A 27,018-nucleotide genomic window follows, 5' to 3' on the forward strand; every position below is an offset into this window, starting at 1 on the left:
AGAACTACAGCTAAATGATGAAATGAAACATAGTTCTAAATGTTATTAAATATTTTACTTACTGGAACACATGCAACATATATACTCAGATATTACCTATATATATTTAAACTACATATTGCATATGAAGTATTTTATGTGTTATGGTGACAATAGTGTTAGGGTAAATGGTGTTGATATTGAAATGTTTCCACCTCACCACCAAGGTTACCCATCCATCACTGTCCCAATTTCACTTCCAGTCTATTGCTTGGTCATCCAGTCTTTTACCCCAAATCAAAAGTTTGTCACTGTTCAGTACCGCCTATGCCCTGTTTGGCCTCTCTGTATTCCTCAGGTGAATGAAATAGTCTTATATTTTGCCCTTGTCATAGTCTGCGTGACATTGCACCTTCCAGCTGCGTCCTGTGGTTGCCAGCTGCAGGGATGTCTCTGCTGCTCTCCTGTGGGGCAAAGTGCCACTGAGGCTCCTCCACTCCCCCGTCTGGGAGTCTTGTCCTGTCTGTCTTCTGCCTATGGCACCGAGCACCGCAGTGGGCATAAGGGTGTGCACGTGCTTTGAAATGAGTGGTCTGGGACACACCAACCATGAGGGGTGCCCAAGGGCACATAGGGCTGGGTGGATTCCACCCATTCTCAGTAGATCTTGGTGCAGGAATAGAAACTAGAGATATATATTTGTCCAGAGTAAAGTTGAGAGTAGTTAAAAATTATGCATTCTTATGATTTACACTAAATAACCATGAACAGTAGAAACTCAGAATCATAATCTCCAAAGAAAATTTATTTATCATCGACAGCATTTTAAAGAAAAATATTCAATTATTTGATATGTCTAAATATTCATTTCTGTACTGGATCCAGGTAACTCAATTTAAATTTTTATGCTGACTATTATCTAGAGAAAATCAGGCAACATTTCTAATATATGAGAAAATAATTTCTTATATTGACATCATTTCATATTTCAAAGCACTCAAAGTCAGTAATTTCATGGTATATAAGAATCTACTGATTTTCTAACCGTGGTGCTGAAAATGAATTAATTTTCTGCTTAACAGGTGATTTAAATTTATATAATAAGCTAGCTAGTTTCTGAGAAGCAGTTTTTAAAACTTGCATCTTTAATGCAATTTTCTATGCCAAATCTTAAACATACAGTGGCATTAGCTTTTGATCTAGTATAAAATTATATTTTCAGAAGATGGTTACCGTTGAGATTACTTTGTAGTAACATATCTTAAATGTTTTGCTTCTTGGGAAAAAATTCTATTTTAAAGCAAAAAAGATTCTACTCTTCTCATTGATGCCAGTAATATAGGGAAATATTATTTTTACTTTGTGTTAAAGTATAAGTGACATGAAAATATTATGCCTTAGATTTAGAAAATAATTATTTTATATTTTCCTATACGGCAGAGCCTGGCAAGCTACCTGTGGCGTATTCAATATGTCAAAAATAGTAAATACAAGTCTCACAATCTGGCACAAGACTGGTGCCCGCTTGAGCAAACCGATGAGCAACGGGATGACAGTGATACAGTGATACAGTGATATTCTCCTACATTATAAGAAACACCATTCTTGACACTGAAGAATAAAGCTTTTGAAAATAAAATAATGGGCCTTTATAAACCACAAAAATAACTATGTTGTGTAGTACTACAAACAACTAAAAATAACTCTTATAATACTGTGGCATAAAGATATTAGAAAAATGAATTATTACTTCTACAATTCTTAATGATTATATTCATACATTTTTACTACAAATACCACCTTATTTTTTAATAAATACCGTATAAATGAAGTATTTCTATCCTATAAATTTCAACTGGAGTTATAGTAAGTATTTCATATTTATGTAAGTAGCAAACAGAATGATGTTTGGCATATAGAACATCAGGTTGAGATTTTACATAAAGGACATGCAAATAATCATCATAATTGTCATAGCAGCTAATCCATGAGTTCCATAAATTCACTGTATCACTGTCATCCAGTTGCTTATCAAATTTCCTCGAGTGAGCACCAGTAACGTCTCCATTGTGAGACTTGTTACTGTTTTTGGCATATCGAATATGCCACGGGTAGCTTGCCAGGCTCTGTTGTGCGGGCATTATACTCTCGGTGCTTGCTGGGCTCTCTGAGAGGGATGGAGGAATCGAACCCGGTTGGCCTTGTGCAAGGCAAATGCCCTACCCGCTGTGCTATAGCTCCAGCCCAAGTTTCATAAATTATGGTATTTAAATCTTATGTTTGTTGGTGCTGGAGTGATAGATAGCACAGTGGGTAGGGCATTTGCCTTGCACATGGCCAACCCGCATTCGATTCCCAGCATCCCATATGGTCTCCCGAGCACCGCCAGGAGTAATTCCTGAGTGCAGAGGAAGGGAGCAGAGACAAGAATAATCTCTGTGCATCACCAGGTATGTTTCAAAAAGAAAATAAAAAACATCTTATGTTTGTCTATCATTGATTACCATTTCCTTCAGTAGTCTGTTGCTTATGTTTTTAAAGATTTTTGGCATTTATTATCATTTTGTTTGACAACCTTTATCTGTAAAAGTATCTTTCTCTGCTTTCCCTGAGAGATTATAAAACCATCTTTCTTGCACTAAATAAAATGAAGTAGTGGAAGAATTCATCTGCATTAGTAGATGAAGACAAAAGCCCAGAAGGACCCCAAACATATCACTTCAAAGTGATATTGATAAAGATGTTCACTGATTTCAGAAAATGTTTAAGAGATCTCTAACAATGAACAAAAATGAATGATAAAACATCAATCAAAAGTCATTGAACTGAAAAGCTCAGTAGCTGAAATAACACATGATAGATGTTCTGTCACCGAGTTTCAATAGCTGAGAATGAATCTGTGTGCTCAAGAGTGCAGTGTATAAGGCCATCCTAAAAAACAGAGGGACTCAAGTACAAATAAAAACCAAAATTTCTGAGGTAGCTTGCAGAGGAATAACATTTGCATTATAAAGATAGACAAGGAAAGCTAAGAAAGATTGGGGAAAAATTATTCGTAGAAGAAATTATAGCTAAGAACTTTCTTATTCTGAGGACCGTCCTATACACAGATCCAAGAAATTCAGAGCCTTGAAGAAAATTAACTAAGGACATATTAATTTTAAAATAACCTAGGTCAGGGGCTGGAGCAATAGCACAGTGGGTAGGGCGCTTGCCTTGCATGCGGCCGACCCGGGTTCGATTCCCAGCATCCCATATGGTCCCGAGCACTGCCAGGGGTAATTCCTAAGTGCATGAGCCAGGGTAACCCCTGTGCATTGTCAGGTGTGACTCAAAAAGCAAAATAAATAAATAAAATAACATAGGTCAGATGCATAGACTCCTGAGGGCAGCAAGAGCAAAGCAAAAACTTAACATGAAATAGACACTACATAGGATACAAAGAAGAACAATTCAGTTGAAAAATCCAGGCCAGTGGGGCAGGACATTACTGAAATATGGCATGAAATATCCATCTATCAATAATACTCTCTCCAGATAGGTTGTCTCTTAAATTAAACATGTGACATAAATTTTTAATAAACAGGAGCTGGGGAGACAGTACAGTGGGTGAAATCTTGCCTGGAATCAGCAGGCACAAGCTTGGTCCCCAGTATGATACGGTTCCCCGAGGGAAACCAGGAGAGGCCTTCAGCACCGCTGTGTGTGGCCCAAATCTCCCCAAACAATAAATAAAATTAAATTAAGAAGATCAAAACTATGACAAATACATTCTTCTCAGACCTCAAACTCTATGGGACCATGCACACATTTGAGTGCTCAGGGCTCACTCCGCCAAGAGCTCATGGCAGGGCATGTGGTGTGCCATGCCGGGGATCAAGCCCAGGTCAGATGTGTGCACGGCAAATAACTCGCCTGCTGTACTGTCTCTCCATCCCCATTATTTTTAGATGAAAATTCATCAGAGAATTTTAGCTGGTAAAAAACTAAATATTAGAAATGATACTTTATTATGGAAAAATACTGATCAATGAGAAGAATCAAAGAATAAAATATATATAGTCATGCAAACAAATAAGAATAGAGATGCAAACTGCCAGATCACATGGGACACCACAAAAGTTCTACTGAAAGGAGGAAGCATAAGTCAACACAGTCATTCATCAGGAAACAAAGGTTTGAATTAGCCCATAACCTCACATCTTAACAAGGGAAAGCCAAAGTAATAAGAATGAGGGAAAAAATAATAGAGTGAAAATCAAAGGAATAAAGTATGGAAATATAACAGAGTCAAATACGAACATATATGATGAATTTATCATTTTTAAATAATAAAATTGGCTAACGGTGAAAAAAGCTGTCCTGCCAATTTCACTTGGTCAGAAATGATGTAGAGGTTCTCCGGGACGTCCTGCAGAGAGGAGTTTGGCAGAACCTGCTCAGGTCCCTCTAGGACGTCTCTCACGATGAGCCATGGAGGGAGAGCGAAGGAATACAGAGCTACAGGGCTGCGACAGGGGACACCAAGTGACAGGACGTCCTGCTGGGCTGAAGGCTGAAGCCAGCGGTGGAGACTAATCAAGGGGACACATTTTACAGTCAATCTCTTACAAAAGCACGTTCAGCCTTGTAGGTCTCCACCTGCAAAAGACTGAGCACTTCCGGCAGGAGTCCCTGGTCTTAGGGAGTGCAAAAGGGAGTGTCCATCTGTCCACCAAAGCCCTTCCCAGGCAGGTCTCAGTCCAGCTGAAGAAGGGTCAGTACAGGAATAGAGGACTTTTCTTGCACGTGTCCTACGGGTTGAGTTCCATAACAGGCACCCCGTACAGTGCCCCTAGCCCACCGGGAGTGACCTCTGAGTGCAGAGCCGGGAGTAAGCCCTGAGCACCGCTGGGTGTGGCTCCGAAACACACCAACAAACAAATCTGTGGATGAGAACTCCAGGCCGCCTAGGAAGGGGACAGCCACACAGTGACATGGCATCTGCTGCACTCCAGACTGGATGGGATGTAACACAGAAGCCAACCTTTGATAGAAGACTAACAAAAGTGTTAACACAGAAGGCTTGACTCACAACAGCTTAGACAAAGAATGTCCCCATGGTGAGAGACAATAATTTTTACAAATTATTTTCTGAGGAAATATTTTTTGATAATTCCGTTAATGCTGTTTAATGGTAACAAGCAATGTATAACAAATTATTGCGGGCCTGCTATGGGGACAGGCTTGAGGGGCAGTTGGGAAAATGGAGACAGTGGAGACAGTGGTGGAGGGAAAGTGACAGTGGTGGTGGGATTGGGATTGAAATACTGAACCCCTGTAACAAATGCATCATGAACAACTTTGTCAATGACACTGTTGAAGTGGTTAAAAAAACATTAAAAGTAAAGATAAAAATTATAAGAGTCACAGAGGAATGGAGCAGAGCTATCAACAACAACAAAATCTTAGTCAAAGAAACTGTAACTAAAGGTTTCTTAATTAAAGATTCAATTGTACAAAGAGATTAAAGATACTCAAAGATTCCCAGTTTAAAAACCCAAATGAAATATTGTATTTAAACCCAAATAGAAATATTGTAGTTAAAGCCCGAGATAGAGATGTCACTGTCACTGTCACTGTCCTCCTATTGCTGATCGATTTGCTCAGGCAGGCACCAGTAACGTCTCCATTCATCCCTATCTCATTCAGGGTCAGGGGAATGAGACCCATCATTGTTACTGTTTTTGGCATATCTAATATGCCATGGGTAGCTTGCCAGGCTCTGCCGTGTGAGATTCTACATCGCTCTCTTCTGGGAGCTTTGTTTTATAGTCTCTGGATCTTGGCTGCTGATGGGATTACACGGTGCAGGGGGCAATTTGTGGGTGTGACTTCCAAGCTACTGGAAAACTAGGAATCTGGGTGAAGGAAGCCCAATCCTGATCTGAACAGGCTTGGAGATCTCAGCCCCGACTCCCGCATACCTGGGTTTCTCTGCCAGTTCCTTCATGGGTGAGGCTTGTTTGGTCCGAGCAAGTGGAGAGTGGCCCTGAGCATGGTTGTGGCTGGGTTCTGGAGGTATTCGGATGCTGGGGCTCGCTTGGGGCGGGGAGGGAAACTCAACCCGCCCCCCTCCAAGGATCCCCAGTGAAGACAACCTGGAAATGGGGCAGGAGATTCTGCAAGAGGTAGAGATGATATCCTATGAATGTCAATATCGTAGAAGTAAGTACATAGTTTCCTCCACAATACAGAGCGATCTCCCAAATGAAAATCACCTATCAGAATGAATCGGTGGGTTATAGCAAACAAGTATTCAGCAGGAATTCTTTATCCAGGGAGGTTGTCATTCGAACTTGAAGGAATGACGTAAAGCATTATGAATAAAGAATAGCTTAAGAGATTCACTGCCATGAAAACAGCTTGGCAAGAAGCATTTAATGATCTCCTTCAAAAGGCAAGACAAAATTTAAATTATAATTTCTATAAAATCATGAAAATAAATTTCTTCATTGCAGTAATATCAATTACTATCAGTGGAACAAATTACCAGTCGAAAGTACAGCGTGGCAGGATAAAAAACAGAACCAACTTTCTGGTACCTCTAGGAGACACCTCAGTAGCCATGATAAACTAGATTCCAAATAATAGACTGGAAATAACTACATGCAAATAGCCACACACAAAAAAAATGCCAGGAGAGCCATGCTGCATCAGACAACATAAACTTCAGATGTAAAAAAGTGTTACAAAGTCAGTACTAAACCTATAAACATGTTGGCTCTAATGTACCACTAATAAGATGTATAAAGAATCATCCAGCATCCCTGAGGTAGCTAAGGACAGCATCACAACAGTGAGTGTGAATTCAGGTGCCCGACACATTCCGTGGCCAACAGACACCGCTCCAGGCCATGGGTGGGTGGTCAAAATGGTCTGTTCAATTCCAGAGCTGCTAGCATACTTATAGAACAAAGGACGGTTTGTGGTACAGGACTGCACGTAGGTGTGATGGATCATTTTCAGAGGTAAAGCATTTTGAGGAGGCGATTCTCTTGGAGGCATTAGCCCAAGGAGACACTCTGTTCCCAAAGGCTACCCAGAGAAATTCGCCAAGGGCCAAGAAGCACTGTATTGCTTTTCTCTTTTCCTTGCTATTAGTACAAATTAAACAATTAACTTTACTCTTTAGTAATGCTTGCAGTTATTTGGATAAACACAGTCAGAGATGTAGATTCCAAAACTTTATTTTCTGGGCTCCAAGGGCAAGCAAGGCTTTTACCGTAAATCCCAGACTAAGTTCTCAGACCAGTTAGTTCAGCTTCTCCTTCCCCTTGGGGGTCCTGTCTCTGAAGTCATAACAACTTGCATCAAAATAGTGCTTTTATGCTTTCTAGATTATCCCATTTCGATGCTGGGGTAGCTTCACCACTTGCCTCGGTCCATCCTAGGCCCACAGCACAATCACCATTTGTGGGGTGTTAGGTACTATGGCAACCAAATTCTGAGTCAAGTAATTATGACAAATGCCCAAGAGTAGATATATTTCAGAGCCAATTAACTCCCAAATGTTAGCAGCATGGCATTAACACTCTTCTTGTGTGTAAGCAAGGAACACTGCACTGTAGTAAAATTTGAAAAGGTTATAAGGGCAATAAGAAAGCAAGTAATTTACTACAAAGTTCAGAGTTACGACAGGGTTTATCCTATAAATGAACATTAAAATGTCCAAAAAAGAACCCCACTGCTTTATGACACAAAAATGGAAGAATTTTTTCCCCACATTTTAAAAAATAAAAGCAGTTTCTACCACGTTTTTCTGAGTTGAGTTTAGACATACAGTATTGCAGCACTTGTTCAACACCAGTTTCAACTCCCTCCACCATAGTCCCCAGGTTCCAGCCCTCATTCCTCCTGTCCCCCACATCCCCTGCCCCACTCCAGCCTGACCCTTTGAAAGGCACCTTTCTGGGTTTGGTTGTTAAAGTTTGGGTCTAGACTTCAGTGCTGTTGACCCTGTGGCTACTCTCTTGTACCCAATTCCCCTGGACCCTGCTGTTTCTCAGCTGCCTCTTCTTGCCCCCTTCCTCTCTTCCTTTCCTTCTCCTCCCTGTACTCAGGGGCCAAGGTCAATCTTGGCATCCACCTTTGAAACATTTCATTCCCTCCTCCAATTATCCTATATACCGTTTATGAGTGATATCATCCCGTGGTTATCCTGGTTTACTTTGTTTAATTTGATGTCTTCCAATTCCACACATGTTGCCATGGTTTTTATGATTTCATCATTCCTTACAGCTGTGTAGTATTCCATTGTGTGTATATACACCACACATGGACCACATCTTCATGATCCGCTGATCTATTGTTGGACATCAGTTTGATTCCAAATCCAAACCACTGAACTGAGTGCTACAGTGAATGATGGTGTGCATACATTCTTTTGAATGACTGTTTTTCTGTCCTGGAGAGAGGTAAACAAAAATGGAACTGCAGGATCATATGGGAGCTCAGTTCTGACTTTCCTGAGAACCTTTCACTCTGTTTTTCATAGTGGTTTGACCAGACAACATTCCAACCAGCAGGGGACAAGGGTTCCTTTCCCACCACATCCCCGCCCACAGAGATTGTTCCCAATATTTTTGATATGTGCCTTTCTGACTGGCATGAGATGTTATCTCATCATTGTCTTGATTTGGATTTTTGTAATAATAAGTGATAATGAGCATTTTTCCCCATGGCTGTCCATTGGTCTCTCTCAGAGAAGTGCCTGTTCATTGGAGAAATTTTTTAAATATAATTTATGATTATCTAAAGAATCAATTTCATTATATCTATATGTGAGGTAAAAACCCATTTGTTTAAAATTTTAAGACACATTCCAATTTTAATACAAGCATATTTCTTGCTCTTGAATTGGGGGAATTAATATCATTAAAATGATATCTTACCTACAGCACTATATAGAATTCAGTTCTCTCCTGAAAAAAATCCTCCACACATTCTTTAAAGAAACAGACAAACATTTGTAATATGTGTGGAATCATAAAAGTCCCCCCAAAGCAAAAGCAATGTTTTAAAACACATGGATACCATATAATATCCATGACTGAACTACATTGAATAGAACTCTGGACTTGAACAAACACAAGTTTTTGGAAAAGCAAATAGAATTGAGAACTTGTAAGCAAAATAACAGATGACTTATTTATGGAAATGGAGTTAGGGGCATCAAGTGGTGCAAGAAAAATCCTTTTCAACAAATGCAGTTGATAAAACTAGTTTTGTACAAAATATTGAAGCTGGACCTCTATTTCACATTATAAACAGAGGTTTATTCAAAGTAGATACCTTGATATTAGACTCAAATTATTAAAAAATAAAGCATCAGAAAGAAAATGGATCTAACTCCCCATATTTTATTCAAATTTTCATAATTTGAATCCATTGGCAAAAGAAAAAGCAAAACTAAGTAGATTGCATCAAACTAAGGTTTCTATCTGTGAGACAATATTTAAAATAGAGAAACTACTGAATGGAAGAATTCACCATCCATCTGACAAAAGGCTAATTTCCTAGTTATATGAAGCACTCATAAACTCAGCAATAAAAGCAAACAAAAACACAAAGAAGGTTATCAAAAGTAGGGAGTGGAGTTAATATTTATGAAAGGATACACACAGTATTGGTTTTTTTTAATTTATTTTTTTATTGAATTACCATGTGGAAAGTTACAAAGCTTTCAGGTTTAAGTCTCAGTTATACAATGCTCAAACACCCATCCCTTCACCAGTGTACATATTCCACCACCAAGAATTACAGTATACCTCCCCCTGGGGATGCAAGGATGGTTTAACATCCAGAAATCAATCAACATAATCCATCATATCAACAAAATAAAAGATAAAAATCATATCAATAGATGCAGAGAAAGCATTTGACAAGATCCAGAGCCCATTTATGATGAAAACTCTCACCAAAATGGGTATAGAAGGGACCTTCCTTAATATAGTCAAAGCCTACGGCAAGCATCATCCTCAATGGGGAAAAACTAAGAGCCTTCCCTCTAAGAACAGGGATGAGACAAGGATGCCCACTCTCTCCAATTCTGTTCAATATAGTACTGGAAGTACTTGCAATAGTGATTAGGCAAGAAAAAGATATTAAGGGCATTCAAGTAGGAAAGGAAGAAATCAAGCTCTCATTATTCGCAAATGGTATGATACTATACTTAGATAACCCTAAAACCTCTACCAAGAAACTCCTAGAAACAATAGACTTGTATAGTAAAGTTGCAGGCTATAAAATCAATACCTAAATGTCCATGGCTTTCCTATATGCAAATAATGAGAGGGAAGAAAGTGAAATGATAAAAGCAATCCCGTTCACAATTGTGCCTCAAAAAAATCAAGTACCTCAGAATCAGCTTAACTAAGGAAGTAAAGGACTTGTATAATGAAAACTACAAAGTGCTACTTCAGGAAATAAAAGAAGACACGAGGAAATGGAAAGATATCCCCTGCTCATGGATTGGAAGAATTAATATTGTCAAAATGGCAATACTCCCCAAAGCATTGTACAAATTCAATGTGATCCCTATAAGGATACCCTTGATATTCTTCAAAGAAATGGAGCAAGCGCTCCTGAAATTCATATGGAACAATAAACCCCCATGAATAGCTAAAGCAATTCTTGGGGAAAAGAAAATGGGAGGAATCAACCTCCCCAACTTCAAATTCTACTGAAAAGCGGTAGTAATTAAAACAGTGTGGTGCTGGAACAAAGGCAGAGCTGCAGACCAACGGAACAGGGTTGAAAACTCTGACATACACACGGTATTGTTTTATTTTGTTACTGTGTTAAATATGTTCAGAGATATGAACATAATTAAAATATATAGAATAGTCAATGATTTTATTTATTAATAAAATGTTGTTGATTTATCTTTTGCTAAAGGAGATCTGTGATAGTTTTGAAAAGATATGTAAAACAAAGAAAAACTGTTTTATTTTAGCTTTTTGGGTTTTACCTGGCGATGCACAGGGGTCACTCCTAGAGGTGCTCGGGGAACTGTATGGGATGCTGAGAATTGAATCTGGGTTGGCCGAGTGCCAATGCAAGGCAAACACCCTACCCACTGTGCAATAGCTCCAGCCCCCAGCACAACTATTTTAAATGGTTCCCCCAAGGTTAATAATCTAATCAGCTTGGAACGTGGGATTTGAACCTGGGGGGTAGTGTTTTGTTCAGAGGTTTAGTACTCCATGTTTAATTGTACTTACACCAAATGTAGTCCCTGTCACACACTGTAACAATTACATGATTGAAAAGGGGAAAGAAAAACAAGGAATCTAATATATTTATCCAATTACCAAATAAAAAAGAATTGAAAGCAATTGTCTTGCATGGAAGAATAGTCATTTTCATCTGGAGGGTGTATTTGGGCCACACCCAGCTATGCGCAGCTCGTACTTCTGACTCTGTTCTCTCTCAGCCATCACTCCTGGTGGTGCCTGAGGTCCAGCTGCTGTTGACTTACACATGACAAATGCTTTAACCCCTGTAGCATCTACTGTCCTAAAATACTGTAATTTTAAAGAAGCGTAAGCCACATAACATGACACTGGAATAATGCAAAATATATAAACATTTTATAAACAAAATTTAAACAAAGACTAAGATTTTATTGTGCATTTTAGAAAAGGATTTATGTGCACAATCATTCTACTAAATATTTTTACGTAACTGATAAATCCCAGCACTTTTGGGGGGGTTGGGGCGGGGGCGGCACACTCAGCCTTCAGGGCTTCCTCCTGGCTGTGCTCAGGGATTACTCCTGACAGTGCTCATGGGGTCAGATGGGGTGTTTAGTGATCAGCAACTATTGACTAATTTAGTCAACTAAAATTTATTTATATTTTCATTATCCAGTAAGATTTGAATTTAGACATATTTCCCATCTCAAAGTGAATTCAGCTCTGTTGTATTTTTTTTAATTTTCTCCACACTCCATTGTTTTAATTCTTTTACTCAATCTAACTCTCAAGAATGCCAATCTCATATGCTTACAGAATCCCATTCACAGATAAGATAATAATATCTAATATGAGTACCGTAATACCATGTTTCTTGTGATAGTCTATAGGTGTCTTTGAATTATTTAGGGGAAAACTTACCAAAATAGAAAGGACTTGTTGAGTAATAAAATCAGAACACAGAAAATTACAGTATACTGAAAGCCTGTGTTCTCTGCAGGACACACTTTCATGTTCCTCCTGGCCAACTTCTCCGGGTCTGAGATGGGAGAAGCGCTGGTGTGACCTCCGACTCATCCCTCTGCTGCATTCGCGTTTCTCTCAGTATGTTCCCGGGACAGACCTGAGTCGGTGAGTATACACCAGTGATTTTTGTATTTCCTATTCATTAGAGAAGAGCTGTAGACAAAACCATTGTCCAACTGACATCAGTTTACAAAGTGTAAATGGCAAAATACATTTTAGGTGTGAGATATTAGCAGTAGTTAGGTGCAGCCTCTCTCCACAACGCCTCCTGGACCCATCCGTCCTCTCTCCCAGGTCTTTAATGAATCCAGAATTTAGGGTCACTTATCATTATCTATTTACTTGCTTTTTTTGTTTGCTGTATATACAAAATAGTAGAGCTGTAGTCAAGATTTAAGAAGCATATCCTTCATTATTTCTCTCTGAACATTCTAATAATGAGCACAAGAAATATAGAATGGTACAACTACAATAAAACATTTTTAATCTGCTGATAAAAAACATAGTTCAAGCCCTCCTACTAATTTATTGAAATGAGTTAGTGTCTTAAAGTGTCTTTAAGAGAAGTATTTTTAGTTTGGGTTTGTAGGTTTCTTCTAATCTTCATTTTAGTAATATTATGTCTTCAGAAAATTGCAGTTTATTTAAATGGTGAAACATCATATGAATAATTCTTAAATTATCTTTTTTAAATAAGTGTAGGAAAATTAACTCTATTCTTTTTTGTTAAGAATAAAAGGTTTAGAGCTTTTTTTGCCTTTTTTATCTTTTAAAATATTTCTGGGGGTAAATTTGTTTATTCAAAGAACTAATTTTGGGAATTTTTAAAAGTACTTTATTATTTGTGTAAATTTTGACTTCTATTGCTAATGTTTCTAAAAGTATTTGGCTTGGCATTTTATTCCTAATTTGCTTGAGATGTATGTTCTAGGGACACAGAAACTTTTCTGTAAAAAGTTGTGTATTAGATGCACTTAAATTTGCAGTCCCAATGACTTCGTACTTACTATCCTCCCCTGCCTTTGAGTCTTTAATAGTTACATGCTACATATGAGTCAATAGGAATGGTTTCTGCTCAAAAAACCCACATTTATAAAAATGATGGTATGTTAGGTTAGATCTCTAAGCCATCGTGTTCAAGCCCCAGATTAATCATTAAGTGTTATATTGCCTTCCTTAATATGTCTCTGTAATATTTAGTTCCATTCAGTTTTCTTCAGCTAAAAAGACCATGTTTGCGGTAACTTCTTGATTCATTTATAGTAATTTTAAGTCTTTCAACATGCATATTTTTCTAACTTCTTGCGCTTAGTACTACATATATACATATACTCGCTGATTTGCCACTCTAAATTGAGTTTAGAAATATGACACACATTCATGTTCGATTATCTTTCCTACTTTGACAGAATAGTTATCTTTATTTTGATATTTATTTTGATCAAACATCATTTCAGATAACATGAATTTGTTTTATCATGAAATATTATTTTTAAAATTCATGAAGAAAGAATAAATGCAATACCCTAGTGATTACTTTCTTGGTTTTCCAAGGCCTCTTTAACATTTTCTTTCTATAAAAGCACTGTTAAATCATTTATTTAATATTTTACTACAAACCATCTATATTAGGTGACGTGTGTAATGGTGTCAAGAAGAATTTTTAAATAAAATTACCAAATTTGGAGAGTAGAAAAATCTGTTTTACTTTGAAGTTTGATTTATTGTTTTATTTCATAGGAAATGAATGAATACACAACTATGTTATAAATGAAGACTAAAGAAACAGGATATGTTGGTAAATCTGATTTCTGTACTTTTTTCATTTAAGAAAAGTGGCTTCCTCAGTTATCTGTAAATAAGTAAAAGATGGATTGAAAAAAAGTTGAAGTTGACTTTATCAAGCCAACAAAATACAGAAATCAAGTATGGGAGAAACAAAATATTTTCCTTGGAAGTCAATAGATGATCATCCCCATTTTTTTTTATTCCAAGCAGTGATGAGTTTTCTTGTCTGACTCACTGACAGTATTTTAGCTCATCTGTTTTGCTTAGTTACCATTTTCTCTAGAAATTTCTTGAAGAAGCTTTTTTAATTATAATCATATTTTATAGTTGCATAATGATATTATCTTCTATGCATTTTCTGGTTATTCTTCATAGTGAATTAAGAAATATGTTTCTAAGTATTGTCAATATATATATACACTTATATACTGAGATGTATATAGCATATATATATACTAGACACACACATATATATAATTAAAACATGCATGTATATTTAAACATATATATATACACAATCACCCAGTATATAACATACATATGTATATACTGTCACCCAGCAGTACTCAGGTACTGTGTTCAGGGGTGAGTCCTGGCTGGTTTGGAGGATGGGCACTCCATACGGGGCACCAGGGAAAGAGCCTGGGTTGGCAGCGTGCGAGGCAAGTGCTTTTTCACTGCGCTATTTCTCTGCCCCTCTAATACAGATTATTTTAAAGATGAGATTATTATCATTAAATTTTACTTTTCTTCTTTTGAAAAAAGTAATTATCATCTAAAGTGATAGTTTTCTGTATATATAGAATTTGGAATTGTCAATAGTTTAATCTATGTGCCTGAAAAAATACATTTTCTTTGTCCTTGGACTCAGGTGTAAATGAAATTGGTATTCACATAATATTACTCCTGTCAAAGGCTTTCTTTCTCTTCCCTTTAGGACTCAAGGGATCATTGTGTTGTGACTGGTCGTTATTGTGCCTTTATTCTATGTGGGTTTCACTCAAGTTTGTAATTTTGGATATGATTTTCACTAAATTCTTGGGCTCTTTGACTATTATTTTCTTCAGACACCATCTCACTTCCCATCTCCTTTCCTGCTGCCACTCTGCTAGTATGGCTGTTTTACGGAATCCTAAATTCTAGACTTGAATCAATTTTATAGTTTTGTCTTACAGAGAGAATAAACCCTACTGCTCTGTCCTCCTGTGTTAGGATTCTAGCTTCTGTGTTTTAATAATGCTATTGAGCTCTTCTGCAAAATACTTGCTTTTGCTGATACAATTTCAATTTCACCATGTCCAGTTGACACTCTTTAATAGCTTGCATTGGGTTTGTTTTTGAAATTTTACTAAAGTGCTTTATTTTTTTGTTTGTTTCAAGGGAATTTTTTTCTTGGTTTTGGGACTACCAAGAAAAAGCTTGGGCGGTCCCCAGGCTTACTCCTGACTCTGCACTCAGGGTTCCCTCATGGGGGGCTCTGGAAGAAAATCATACGGGGCCATCTGCAAGGCAAGCAGCCCACCTGCTGTACTATCACTTCGGCCCTTAAAAAATAAATAGAATTTTTAAATGCTTTCTGAGACCCTTTAAAAAAAACAAAAGGAGCACTTTTAAAAATGCATTTGTGAAAATTTCTACATATAATGTTCTCAATATTAGTGTATTTGAATATCCTGTCATATTTTTTTTCTGCATGAGAAAAAAAGATAAAAATATCATCCTGATGGTTTTTCTTTTTGGGAGGTCATAAAAAAAACTCTTATTTTATTTTAATTCACCACCCCATGTTATGGGTGTACTGCAGTTCCCAGTACCGTCAGTGATAATTTCATCCCTATTTAAGTCTAACCCTAGACCTCTGACCTGAGTGCCAGCCACCAATGACCGGGGTCCTACCCTCCTCCTTCCCAGGAAGCCGTTCTGTGTACTGAGGCCAACTTCATCGCCTTGGGCCCTGTTCTGTTCCCTTGCTCTGTTTCCTTCTATCCTGCGTACGAGGCGGATAGCCACCTTCTTTCAAGAAACCAGTTCCATGTTGAGCTTGAGCGGGAAGGCTGGGTGACACGACGTTGCACTCCTCTGTTGATACTAAATATCCAAGCAAGAATAGAGCGTTCATTCACAATGCCTCACTGCGGATGCTTGGGATATTTAATTAAAGTATTTTCATTTGTTTCATTTTTGTTTTCTGAGCAATACCAGGCTGTGTTCAGGGCATAATTCTGGCCTTGTGCTAAGGGGCTGTTTCTGGAAGGGCTCAGGGGACCCGATGTGGTGTAGGGCATGTGGAGAGCCAACACCCTCGCTGCCCTCCTGGCCCCTAGTGACCCCAACCCTGTAGGCAGGACTCTGCTGAGTGCTGGACAGCAGCTTCATGGTCATTTCGTGTAGGCATAACCTCAGACTCGGGCACAGTGAGCAGTGGCCACTGAAGCAAGACGCTGACCGCCCCTCCCGCAGACTGCTGACCCCCGTAAAGAGAGTGGGTGCCTTACTGACCACGCCCTCGTGGGGTGGGGGAGAGTGGCCGCAGCCTGCTTCTTCAGTGGGCTGAAAGCTTCCTTCCTGGCCCTGTGAGCACAAGCAAGTGAATTACTCAGAGGACTGGTGAAAGACTACTTATATACTTCTGTTGCTATTTGACCAGATTAGGGTGAATTACCAAAAAATATTTTATGACTTTAGTCCAATCATTTTTTAATCCTTTAACGAGGGCAAACATAATTGAAGCTTGTGTGTGTGTGTGTGTGTGTGTGTGTGCGTGCGCGTACATGTGTGTGTTTTGTCTTGCTGATAACTTTCCCAGATCAAAGGTTTCTAAAGCACCTTGCCTAGTTTCTGTGGGAGATAACAAGAAAACACGAGGGATTATCACTTTTCTTTCTCTAACTCCAGAGGTTCCGACATAACCGGAAAGGTTTGAGGTCCCTATGCAACCTCACTTACCCTTTCAACTTCAGGAGTCTGCGATCCTTCTTGATGATTCTGACCAATATTATTTATCTGTTTTAGAGAGAATTTATAAGAAATGATGCTATATTTTTCTTCAATAACTGGGAGTCAAAAAGCATAAATTCTGATTTTTGGTCATCGTTGTTGTTCACTTAAGAGTAATTTTCTAGCTTCTGCAATTATATTTTTTTCTGCATGTTCAACTATAAAGTGGATTGCAAGTTCTCAAGATATTTAATTTTCTAATCAATTTTTGTTTCCTAGTATATTTCATGCTGACTAATTCTTATTGTTTGATATGTACCCAGCATATAAATAATTTTGACAGGCATTTCCTATACACTTACAGATTATTGAATTGTCATGTGTCAGGGCTCTAGATCTCAATACGGTCCTATTTGTTCATTGGTGAATCTATTACATAATGTTATATTTTTATTTGTATTATAAGATATTTACAGAAGCACACTAAGGGTTCTCACTAATATGATGACTTTATTTCCCTTTATAGTTTTATAAGATTTGTTTTGCTAGGCCTGTATTATTATACACAGAAGCAGAACAGGACTTTTATTAGTTCTTGAAATATGACCCTCTTATCATAAATTTTCCTTTAGCTCTAGTAATGTTTCTTGCTAACTTTTATTTTCTATAAAATATGTCATTTGGGTGCCTGGAGAGACAGCCCAGCAGTACAGAAGGGGAATAGTTACTTTGCATGCAATCTATCCGGTTTTGATCTGTTACACGTTTGGTCTCTCAAGCACGGCCAAGAGTTATCACTGAGCACAAAGCCGGGAGTATGTGCTGAGCTGCATGTGAACATTTCCTGCCCTAAATCTGAATAAAATGTGTCTCTCCTATGCTATGTACAATTTCTTTTGTTTAAATCTAGACTTATTGCCTACCTTTAATTGGGTCATATATTTTAATTAGTTTTAATGGATTTTAACATCTTTGAAATTCTGCCTAGCATTTTAGTATTTGTCTTTTGGACAATACTCTGGGATTTGTATTATATATCTTACCTTGAGATGTATATGGCTTACAAGAAATAGCAATACTAAACAGAAAATGCAGATTGTTCCTTTGTTCTTCACACATTTTTCCAGAATAGAGATATCTTATAATTTAATTCAACTTTCATGAAATTAGAATTGATAAACTCCACTTCTCATTTAATATTTTTCTGTGACGTGTGTATATGCAATTCTGTAGCTCTTTATTGTAGGATTATCATTTTGCATTACCAACAGAGTCATTATGGAACATTTGAACATATTTTTGTGTGCCTTCTGAAACTTGGCCAACATCTTCCTATCCTTACAGGTCCAAAATTTATTTTTAGCATTCTTTATTTTGTCATTTTAAGAAATATACAGAGATAGTGTCATATCCTCTATAACCTTATTGCAATAACTTTTCTCACTCATAATTCTCTGGTTTTCTGTCAAAATAGTTTAATATTATTTATTTGAACTATGTGCATTCTTATTTTATTTAAATATATTGTTGTTATAGTTACAGCAATATGTCTACAGTAATGTTATGTTTATACTCTAGATGTATGACTACCACATCTCACCAACATGAAAGTATCAACTACCTTCCACTGATATCCTATTCTACTTCCAGTCCTCTTTATTTATGCCTATTCCTGTTCTCCTGCTTGGAAATTTAAGTTTTGTAATCTATAGCTAAGGTTTTCATAATGTGCTATTATCTAATCCTTTGTCTTATTTCTTTATACGCCACAGATGAGTAAAATCATTCAGTATTTGTCCTGGTCCCTTGGATTCATTTTGCTTAGCATCTACTCACATTTCAGTCAACAGAAGGCTTTTTTATTTTCTCTCTAGCTGCATTAGCATTTCGTTAGGTTTATATGCTATAGACTCTTTGTCCATACATCTGTCATTGAGCTTTTGGGTTTCTTCCATACCTTAGTTATTGTACTAAGTGCTGCATTTAACATAGCTCTGCATAAATCATTTTGAATTCATGGTTTTGCGTCTTGGAGATAAATGCCCAGCACTAACCAAACTAAAAGAGAGCCTGTTGAATGAGAAAAAAAAATCTACAAACCATACATGTGATCAAGGGCCAATACCCCAAATGCATAAAGAATTTACAAAGCTTAACAACAGCAAAACAGTGACCCCAACAGGAAATAGAAACAGAAGATGAATGACCCCTGAAGAGGGCACTTGGAACGCAACATCACGGGTCTCCAAGGCAGTGGTGATGAGGAAGGGGCAGCAAAAGATGCTGGATGAAGCAAATATTGGCACTAGAGAGATGTGATAATATTTCATCCCTAAAAAGAAAAACATAGTTAGCCATATATAATGGATATTAACGGTAAATAAAAGTAAATTATATAATAATTTTCTATTAGAAATGCTTACGATTCTCTTCCTAATTCTGTCCCCTTTACTTTCACATAGAATGCTTCATTTACAATCATAATATGCATGTATATACATATATAAACAATTATAGATAATCCAGTTCATGTCAGATTATCTATAATTGTTTAAGTGTTTACAGTGTCTACAGGAATGTAGTTAAAGTTTTAGTCTCCCCAAATGCTCCCTCCCTACTCTTCTCAGAATTCAATGTCAAATAGTAGATCCTAGTATAATTGTGTCCAACTTGGCTGCTAATCAGATTCCTACATATTCCTCCTATTTGAATTTAGTTATTTACTAGAACAATTCATGTAGCTGAAGAAAGCCTTTACTTGCTGTACCAGTTTTTCTTAAGTATATGATAAAGAATACAAATAAATATCTAAATAAAAGGACCGTAGGGTAAAATTTTGGAGAGTTACATACACAAGTGCATATGCCCCTGAGAGATAAGGTGCTTTCTCTAATGATATATGGATGTGTTCAACAATGATCTGGAACTAAATAAGACATTGGCAGACCCTGGCCCTTATATTTATATATTTTAGTTATCTTATGAAGGCTTCATTATCAATTATTCACTCTTTTTATAGCCTCACTTTCCTTTCCATAATAGCAGAGGTAAAACTAAAATTACTGTTTCCATGGCTACTGAATGGGTAAAGCATCAATACCAAGTATGTTAGAGAAGAAACCTACATGTTTTGAATATTACTGCTACTACTACTATCACTATTACTACTACTACTACTATGACTACTACATTTACTTGGCCTCCAATTATTCCCCTGATTACTATATATTGTTCTACACCTGTAAATCTAGAATAATTGAATTCATTGTTATTTTACATTTTCAAAACTAGGCCAGCAAAAATACAAAATTCTCTTTATAAACCAAGAAAAGAATTGTTTTCAAAGACTTCCAACTACCAAATAACCAAAATAGTGCTTTACTTGGGCCCTTACACTCAGATATCAGACCTTTTGCCCCAGAATTGCTTGGAGTGGCCCAGGGCTCTGCTGCCCCCAAAATTACTTGATATTACCTACTTTACAAATCATTCAAGTTTCCTTTGTTTGCTATAATATTCAAATATACACACAGCATATTTATCATTTCTACATAATTGTGCTGCGTGAATAAGAAAGAAGTGATTAGAATATCTTCAAATATGTATATTTATAAAAAACATGAATTAATCAATAAATATCAACATAAATCATAAAAATATTTTAACAAAAGGAAAATATATCTTTCAATTTGTTGGAGGTGTTATTTCAGTACTCTAAGGAAAATTAATAGTTTGAAATCTAAAAAAAAATATCCAAATTATATAGAAGACATGAAGCAACAAGAGTTCAGTACAGATCAATAGAATTGAATCAGAAGCTCAATATGTACGTTAAGGAAGTTATAGACTTGTCCTTTGATAGAGTAATGGATTGATTATCCAAGCAAATCTATGATCAAACATTAAAGAAAATAAAATTATAGTATCAAAGAGAAAATTGGAGAAATATATCCTATGAGCATTGAATAAACAGTACAAGAATACTCTGAACAAAGTCTCTACAAAATTGGGTGAAAAGTGCCAACTCAATGAAAAACACAGTTTGCAAAATACACAAATACACAATTTTAATGTTATATCTATTAAAATTGTCTATCATAATAATTTAAAAAATGAAAACGTCAGATTCATTTGAAAATCTTCCCAAACATTCAAGGAAGAATTACACTAAATTTCTATAATCTCTCTCAAAAGAAACTAATTCCTTATCATTCTAGGTGATTAATTACGAAAACAAATAAAATATAAAACAAAAACAAAATCCAGACCGATATCTCTCATGACCATAGACTTAAAAATGTCAACAGAAATACAAGCATATGAAATCCAACAATGAAAAGGAAAAAATTATACATGGCAGCCAAGTGTAATGGAATACAGATATGCAAAGCTAATTTAACATTTAAAATAAGTGTAATCCAATAAGTCAACATTCTGAAGAAGGAAAATAAAATATATATGCAGAAAAAAGTTACACAAGAAGTGGCATCCATGAATGATAAAAAATGAGCATACCAGGAATAGAATGGAACTCCCCAAACTTGCCAAAAGGTGTCTACTGGAAGCTTCCATACTATTCTGTGTTCCTAAACTCTAGTAATAGAAACAAATACTAAACTGATGCATTACTGAGTATATCAATAATTTTGTGAAGACAGAATGAAAAAATGTCATGTAGAAATTAAGTGACTAAATTGCTATTGTTTCTTTTTATTTAAACTTTGAACACAATGGTTTATAAAGTCTTCACAATGCAGTTACTGCAGACATGCAGTGTTCCAACACCAGCATAACCTTCCCGAAACAATCCTGTCTTTCCCACACACCACCAAAGCCTGCCCTCTCGGAAGGCACAAAATAACTATTTTAAATTGCTTATTATAATGAAATGGTAAGTTGAATTGTCAAAAATGATCAAGTAAAAGAAATTTTGTGAAAATTATTAATCTCAAAATTGAATTACTTGTATTAAGATATTTTAAATTTTAACAAAAAATGTTTATGATTTTTACAGCTTAAAATCTGAATCTATAATTAGAAACTAAATTTTTTCCACAAAAAATAAAGAAAACATCATGTTTCTCTTATCAATCCTTCCAACATGGTGCTAATGTTCACAATAAAAGAAAGATCAAATGCATATTTATTAGAAAAGATAAAATGTATATTTATTAGAACCATGGCTGGTTCCGGTTTTATGGATGAGAAACTGGAGAGGTTGACGAGGGCTGAAGGGCCAAACTGGTTCCTTAGGGAATGCGCTCAGAGGGACAATCTCAGAGGGATGCTCTCAGAGGGACAGTCTCAGAGGAATGCTCTCAGAGGGACTCTCTCAGAGGGATGCTCTCAGAGGGATGCTCTCAGGCAGAAGCTATCAGATGGATGCTCTTAGGAAAAGCATTTTATTAGGAAAAGCACTTTATGTGTCAATGACATCATCATCACCTATATAAAAGATGTGGAAGAAATAATAAGGAAAATCCAAATTTCTAAGGCTAAATTATTACAGGAAGTTTGCAGGGGAAATGTTAATATATGAAAATCAATCACCTTCCTTTATACCGTCAATGAACAAGTACCTTTATACCGTCAATGAACAAGTAGAATTGAAATTAGACGTCTACTACTGTTTGCATTATTCAAATCAATGAACTATTTATGTACAAGTGTAATAAAACATGTGCAAGATCCACAAGGAAAATTGAGAAACTTTAATCAAATTCAGAGGAAAGACTCAATATTTTCAACAAGTCAGTTCTTTGATTAGTAGCTAAGTATTTGATCTATAGATGAAAGTAATCAAAATTTAAATCCCAACATTATTATGTGATGTTTGCTTCATGAGTTGAAACAGTATTAAATGAAAAACCAGAATACAGGGTCCAGAAATAACCCCAATAAACATAGGCAACTGATCCTTGTGAGTGAACTGGGTAGCTGCGTGCCAAGTTCACTCAGACTTTTAGGACTGAAGGTCACCTTGGCACCTGGCACCTATACTGAGAGGACCGGGATGGCAATTAAGGGCTCCAGATGGTCGCAGACTGGAAATACACAAGCAGTGTGTGAGTGTGTATGAGTGTGTGTGTGTGTGTGAATCTGTGTGTGTAACTGGCATGTGGGTGTGTGCGTGCTCTGGGGGTCGGGGGCTAGGTTTAAGGACTGGGTCCTGTCCCCAAGCCTGTCCTTTAAACTTCTGGGCCAGGGAAGGAACCTGTGTAGCCAGAAGTGCTTTCCCGCTGACAGCTGTCAGCTCAGAGCACCTGACCGAGAGTCCCTCAGCTGGAGATTGCTCTTCTATTGCCTGGGGGAGGTGGGACTGGATTCCAGCACAGCTCCCACAGGCAGATTTGGAGGCTGCGGAGTGTCTGCGCTTACTCTCAATTCTCTTGCTTTCCAGATTGCCCCCTCTCATTCAGATAACACAGGCTGTGTACCTGGGGACCCAGCTGTGTACCTGGGAACCTGGCTGTGTACCTGGGAATTCAGCTGTGTACCTGGGAATTCAGCTGTGTACCTGGGAACCTGGCTGTGTACCTGGGAATTCAGCTGTGTACCTGGGAACCTGGCTGTGTACCTGGGAATTCAGCTGTGTACCTGGGAACCTGGCTGTGTACCTGGGAATTAAGCTGTGTACTTGGGGACCCAGCTGTGTACCTGGGAATTCAGTTGTGTACCTGGAAACCTGACTGTGTACCTGGGAATTTGGTTGTGTATCTGGGAACCTGACTGTGTTCCTGTGAATTCAGCTGTGTACCTGGGAATTCAGCTGTGTACCTGAAAATTCAGCTGTGTCCCTGGGAACCCAGATGTGTACCTGGGAACCTGTGTACCTGGGAATTCGATTGTGTACCTGGGAACCTGACTGTGTACCTGGGAATCCGGCTCTGTGCTGAGAAACTATTGTCTCAGTGAAACTCTCCCTGCTTCCCAGGGCAGAGTTTGGTTCCTTCCATGTCTCCAGTGATTGACACTTATTTCCCGGTTGGCCCCCTACTCCTTCTCTCCCTCCCCTGCAGCTTTCTGCCTGCAGGACCCTCCCCTCACGCTCTTCCAAGAATCTCCTAGAGTGCTCCTTATCTGAGGATTAGTTCATTGTTCGAGGGGCTGGGCCTCAGATAAGTTCTTTAATTCATCTATTTTGGGTATGAAAGTTTGCTTAGCTCACAGACACTTGCTAAGGTCTGTCCTGGCGTCACCCTACCAGAGTTCCTGAGGCACCAAAGGTCCCGATGTTGACGCGGCTCGAATAATAAGGAGATCTGGGTACATGCTCTGTGGGTATCCGCTGTTTGAAAATAAAAGAGAAGCAAAATCATTTCCAATTGTGACAAACACCTGCTTTCAAAATGCAAATGGTATCTAAAGGTGAGATTAGTAGAAAAAATTGTAAATTGATAGAAATAGTAGTATTTGGAATAATGTACAGCAGAATTATTCTATTCCTTCATAATTTGAATGTGGGTTTTCAAGTTGTCTCACTTGGCAGGACAGATGAATCTTAAACATTAGGATTTGACATACTTTCATTTATTTAGGGATTTTTAGCTATACCCTTCCATTAACTTTACAGCAAAACCTGCTAAAGCTTGAGATTGGGGAGGAAGAAGTAAATCACTAAAGCTGTAGGGAGCTTCTACAGATTCTATAGCATTTTTGAAAACAGCTTAGAATAATGAAATTCAGTTTTCTCTGACAACAAGAAAAAAAAAGACAAATTTTAAAATATCAAACTATTTAAACTAGCCATTGAGTTTTAAAAAACGTTTGGGTTTTTAGTGAAATGTAAAACATGATTCACATAGATTTTGACTGTGAAAACTCAGTCTTAGAGACAACATATGAAATTTATACCAGTTCTCTTTATGAAATTGAATATACTAAAATTTGAAATGTGTTAGCATCTGGCAAAATCATTTATAGAATGACGAGTTATATTTTATTATGACGTTTAATATTTGTGCGGTTTGTTTTTTTGGGATCTTTTCATTATGAATCAGAAAATGCACTGAAAAATCAAGAGGAGATGATAGTGGACAGAATATATTTCGACAAATAATTTTACAGTTGATAGTGGATAAAATATATTTCGACAAATAATTTTGCAGTAAACTGAAAGCATTTCTCTATAATGTTTTAAATATTGTTTTCCTTTTTCATTTTTGGGGGGGAACCAGACTCACTATTGCTCAGGGCTTACTCCTGGCTCGGCACTCAGGGCTCATTCCTGGCAGTGCTCGGGACCATTTGTGGTGCTTTGGATCCAACCCCGGCTGGCTGAGTGCAAGGAAAGGACTTTCCCAAATGTACTGTCACCCTGGCCCTCAAATATTTTAGATATGCTTTATTCATACAACGTATATTTTATATATTAAATTTTCTCCAATTTTTTTCCTTATATCAAGACACTTTCTTCTAACTTAAAATTACATGTTTTCAGTATCTTTGGCCTTACTTTCAAAGAGGATACTTTCCTAATTGAAGTTATGCGAACATGAATTTGAAACTACATTCATGTGGTTTGCGAGAAGAGCTTTTCACCAGATACAGTTTAAAGTTCCGATAAGTAAGATTATGTTTTGATATGGTTTGTTCTGACATCTGCAGGCAGAATGCTTTTCAAGTAATTGCTGTGGATGGGGTGTGCAGTGGGATTATTCTGTGTCTCTCCGCTGAAGAGTGTATTGATTGGCTACAAGCAATAGCAACTAATATTTCAAACCTCACAAAGCACAATGTAAGTACTGATCCGAGAAGTCCAGCACATGATGTTTCTATGTTCGAAATCGCTGTAGTGTATGTACCTTTACTTGAGGATAATTGAAGTAGATTAGACTTTCAGCCCACTTTGTTAAAGTGTGTGTATATGTATAATTATCTTAAAATTATTTATATCATATTTGATGGAGACACAGCCAGGACCCTCAGCATGTGGCCCTGGCTCTGTGTCTGGGATCACTCTTGGCCATGACCGGGCACCGGATGCCGTGCCATGGCCTCAACCCCCGTGGGCCGTAGGAGAGGCAAGTGCCCTGAAGCTCTACTCCCTCCTCAGCCCCAGACCAGCACTACGTTTAAAAGTCAGTTGTATTCAAAAGTGCAGACAACCACGTCAGTTAGATAAGTGGCAACCAGCTTTTGATATGCAATAATTAAGTCTAAACATTTATACATAACTCATATATTTATAGACATGTAAGTAGGATAGCGTACTTTTATCACAATTGGAATGTCTTATTAGAATCCCAGTAGCATGGAGACAGCCAGAAGATACCATGGTTCAGTTCAGTTGCTGTGCAGTGAGTTATGTCTGTTTTACTTTGAGACGAGCTCCTACAACTTTCCTCTTTCAACTACAACATTAACTTCTTTCTCATCTCTGCATTTCATTATCACTATCTCCTTATCACAGTTCTCTGGCAATCTAATCATTGTTATCACCTCCTTCCTTCTACTGAAAAATGTTCAAACAAAATATATAGAGCCATAAGCCATATGTAAGTGCAGATAATTCGAGATTGCATGATTCAAATTGATGATGGTTATTTTTATAAAATGCTAGATATAATTCATGTCTGGATAATCTCCTTTGTCCAAAGCTGTTCTTAGTCAGTCTAGAGTACATAAAAATCAAAGTTATATGTATATATATATAAAGTGTCACGCAAAAATATGTAACTCAGCAATTTTCAAAAATTCAAAACTTTGCTCACATATATTACCCTTTACACAGGTTTCTTGCACATAATTTAGTTTGAAATTCAGGAATACTGTAGCAAATATTTATTTATTTTCTTTCTTGTTTATTTTTCCTTATTCATTTTAAATTTAAATTTTTTAAGTTTTATTTTTGGCACCATGTGGTTAACCAAACTTCCCATAGAGGGGTTTCATGCCTTTAGCATCCTAGCCCACCCTTCCTCCCGACTGTACTCCTTCCACCCTGCCAGCACCCCCATGCCCACCCCTAGTAATCTACCTGCTGACAACCAGTTCTCTCTCACTTTGGCATTTGCTCTATCCCTGTGCTGTTTCTTTCTGGTCCACTTCT

General features: G+C 37.3%; 1 protein-coding gene across 1 annotated transcript in view; it reads left to right on the forward strand.

Moving 5' to 3' along the window:
• SNTG1 (syntrophin gamma 1) overlaps positions 1-27,018 on the forward strand; it is a 407,706-nt gene that overhangs the window by 279,050 nt on the left and 101,638 nt on the right. The window contains exons 11-12 of the mRNA XM_055126797.1: positions 12,217-12,347; positions 25,575-25,704. Of these exons, the coding sequence (XP_054982772.1) occupies positions 12,217-12,347; positions 25,575-25,704 (261 nt within the window). The remainder of the gene's footprint in view (positions 1-12,216; positions 12,348-25,574; positions 25,705-27,018) is intronic.

Source organism: Sorex araneus, chromosome 2 (assembly GCF_027595985.1).
Source record: "Sorex araneus isolate mSorAra2 chromosome 2, mSorAra2.pri, whole genome shotgun sequence".
NCBI classification, from domain to species: Eukaryota; Metazoa; Chordata; class Mammalia; order Eulipotyphla; family Soricidae; genus Sorex; species Sorex araneus.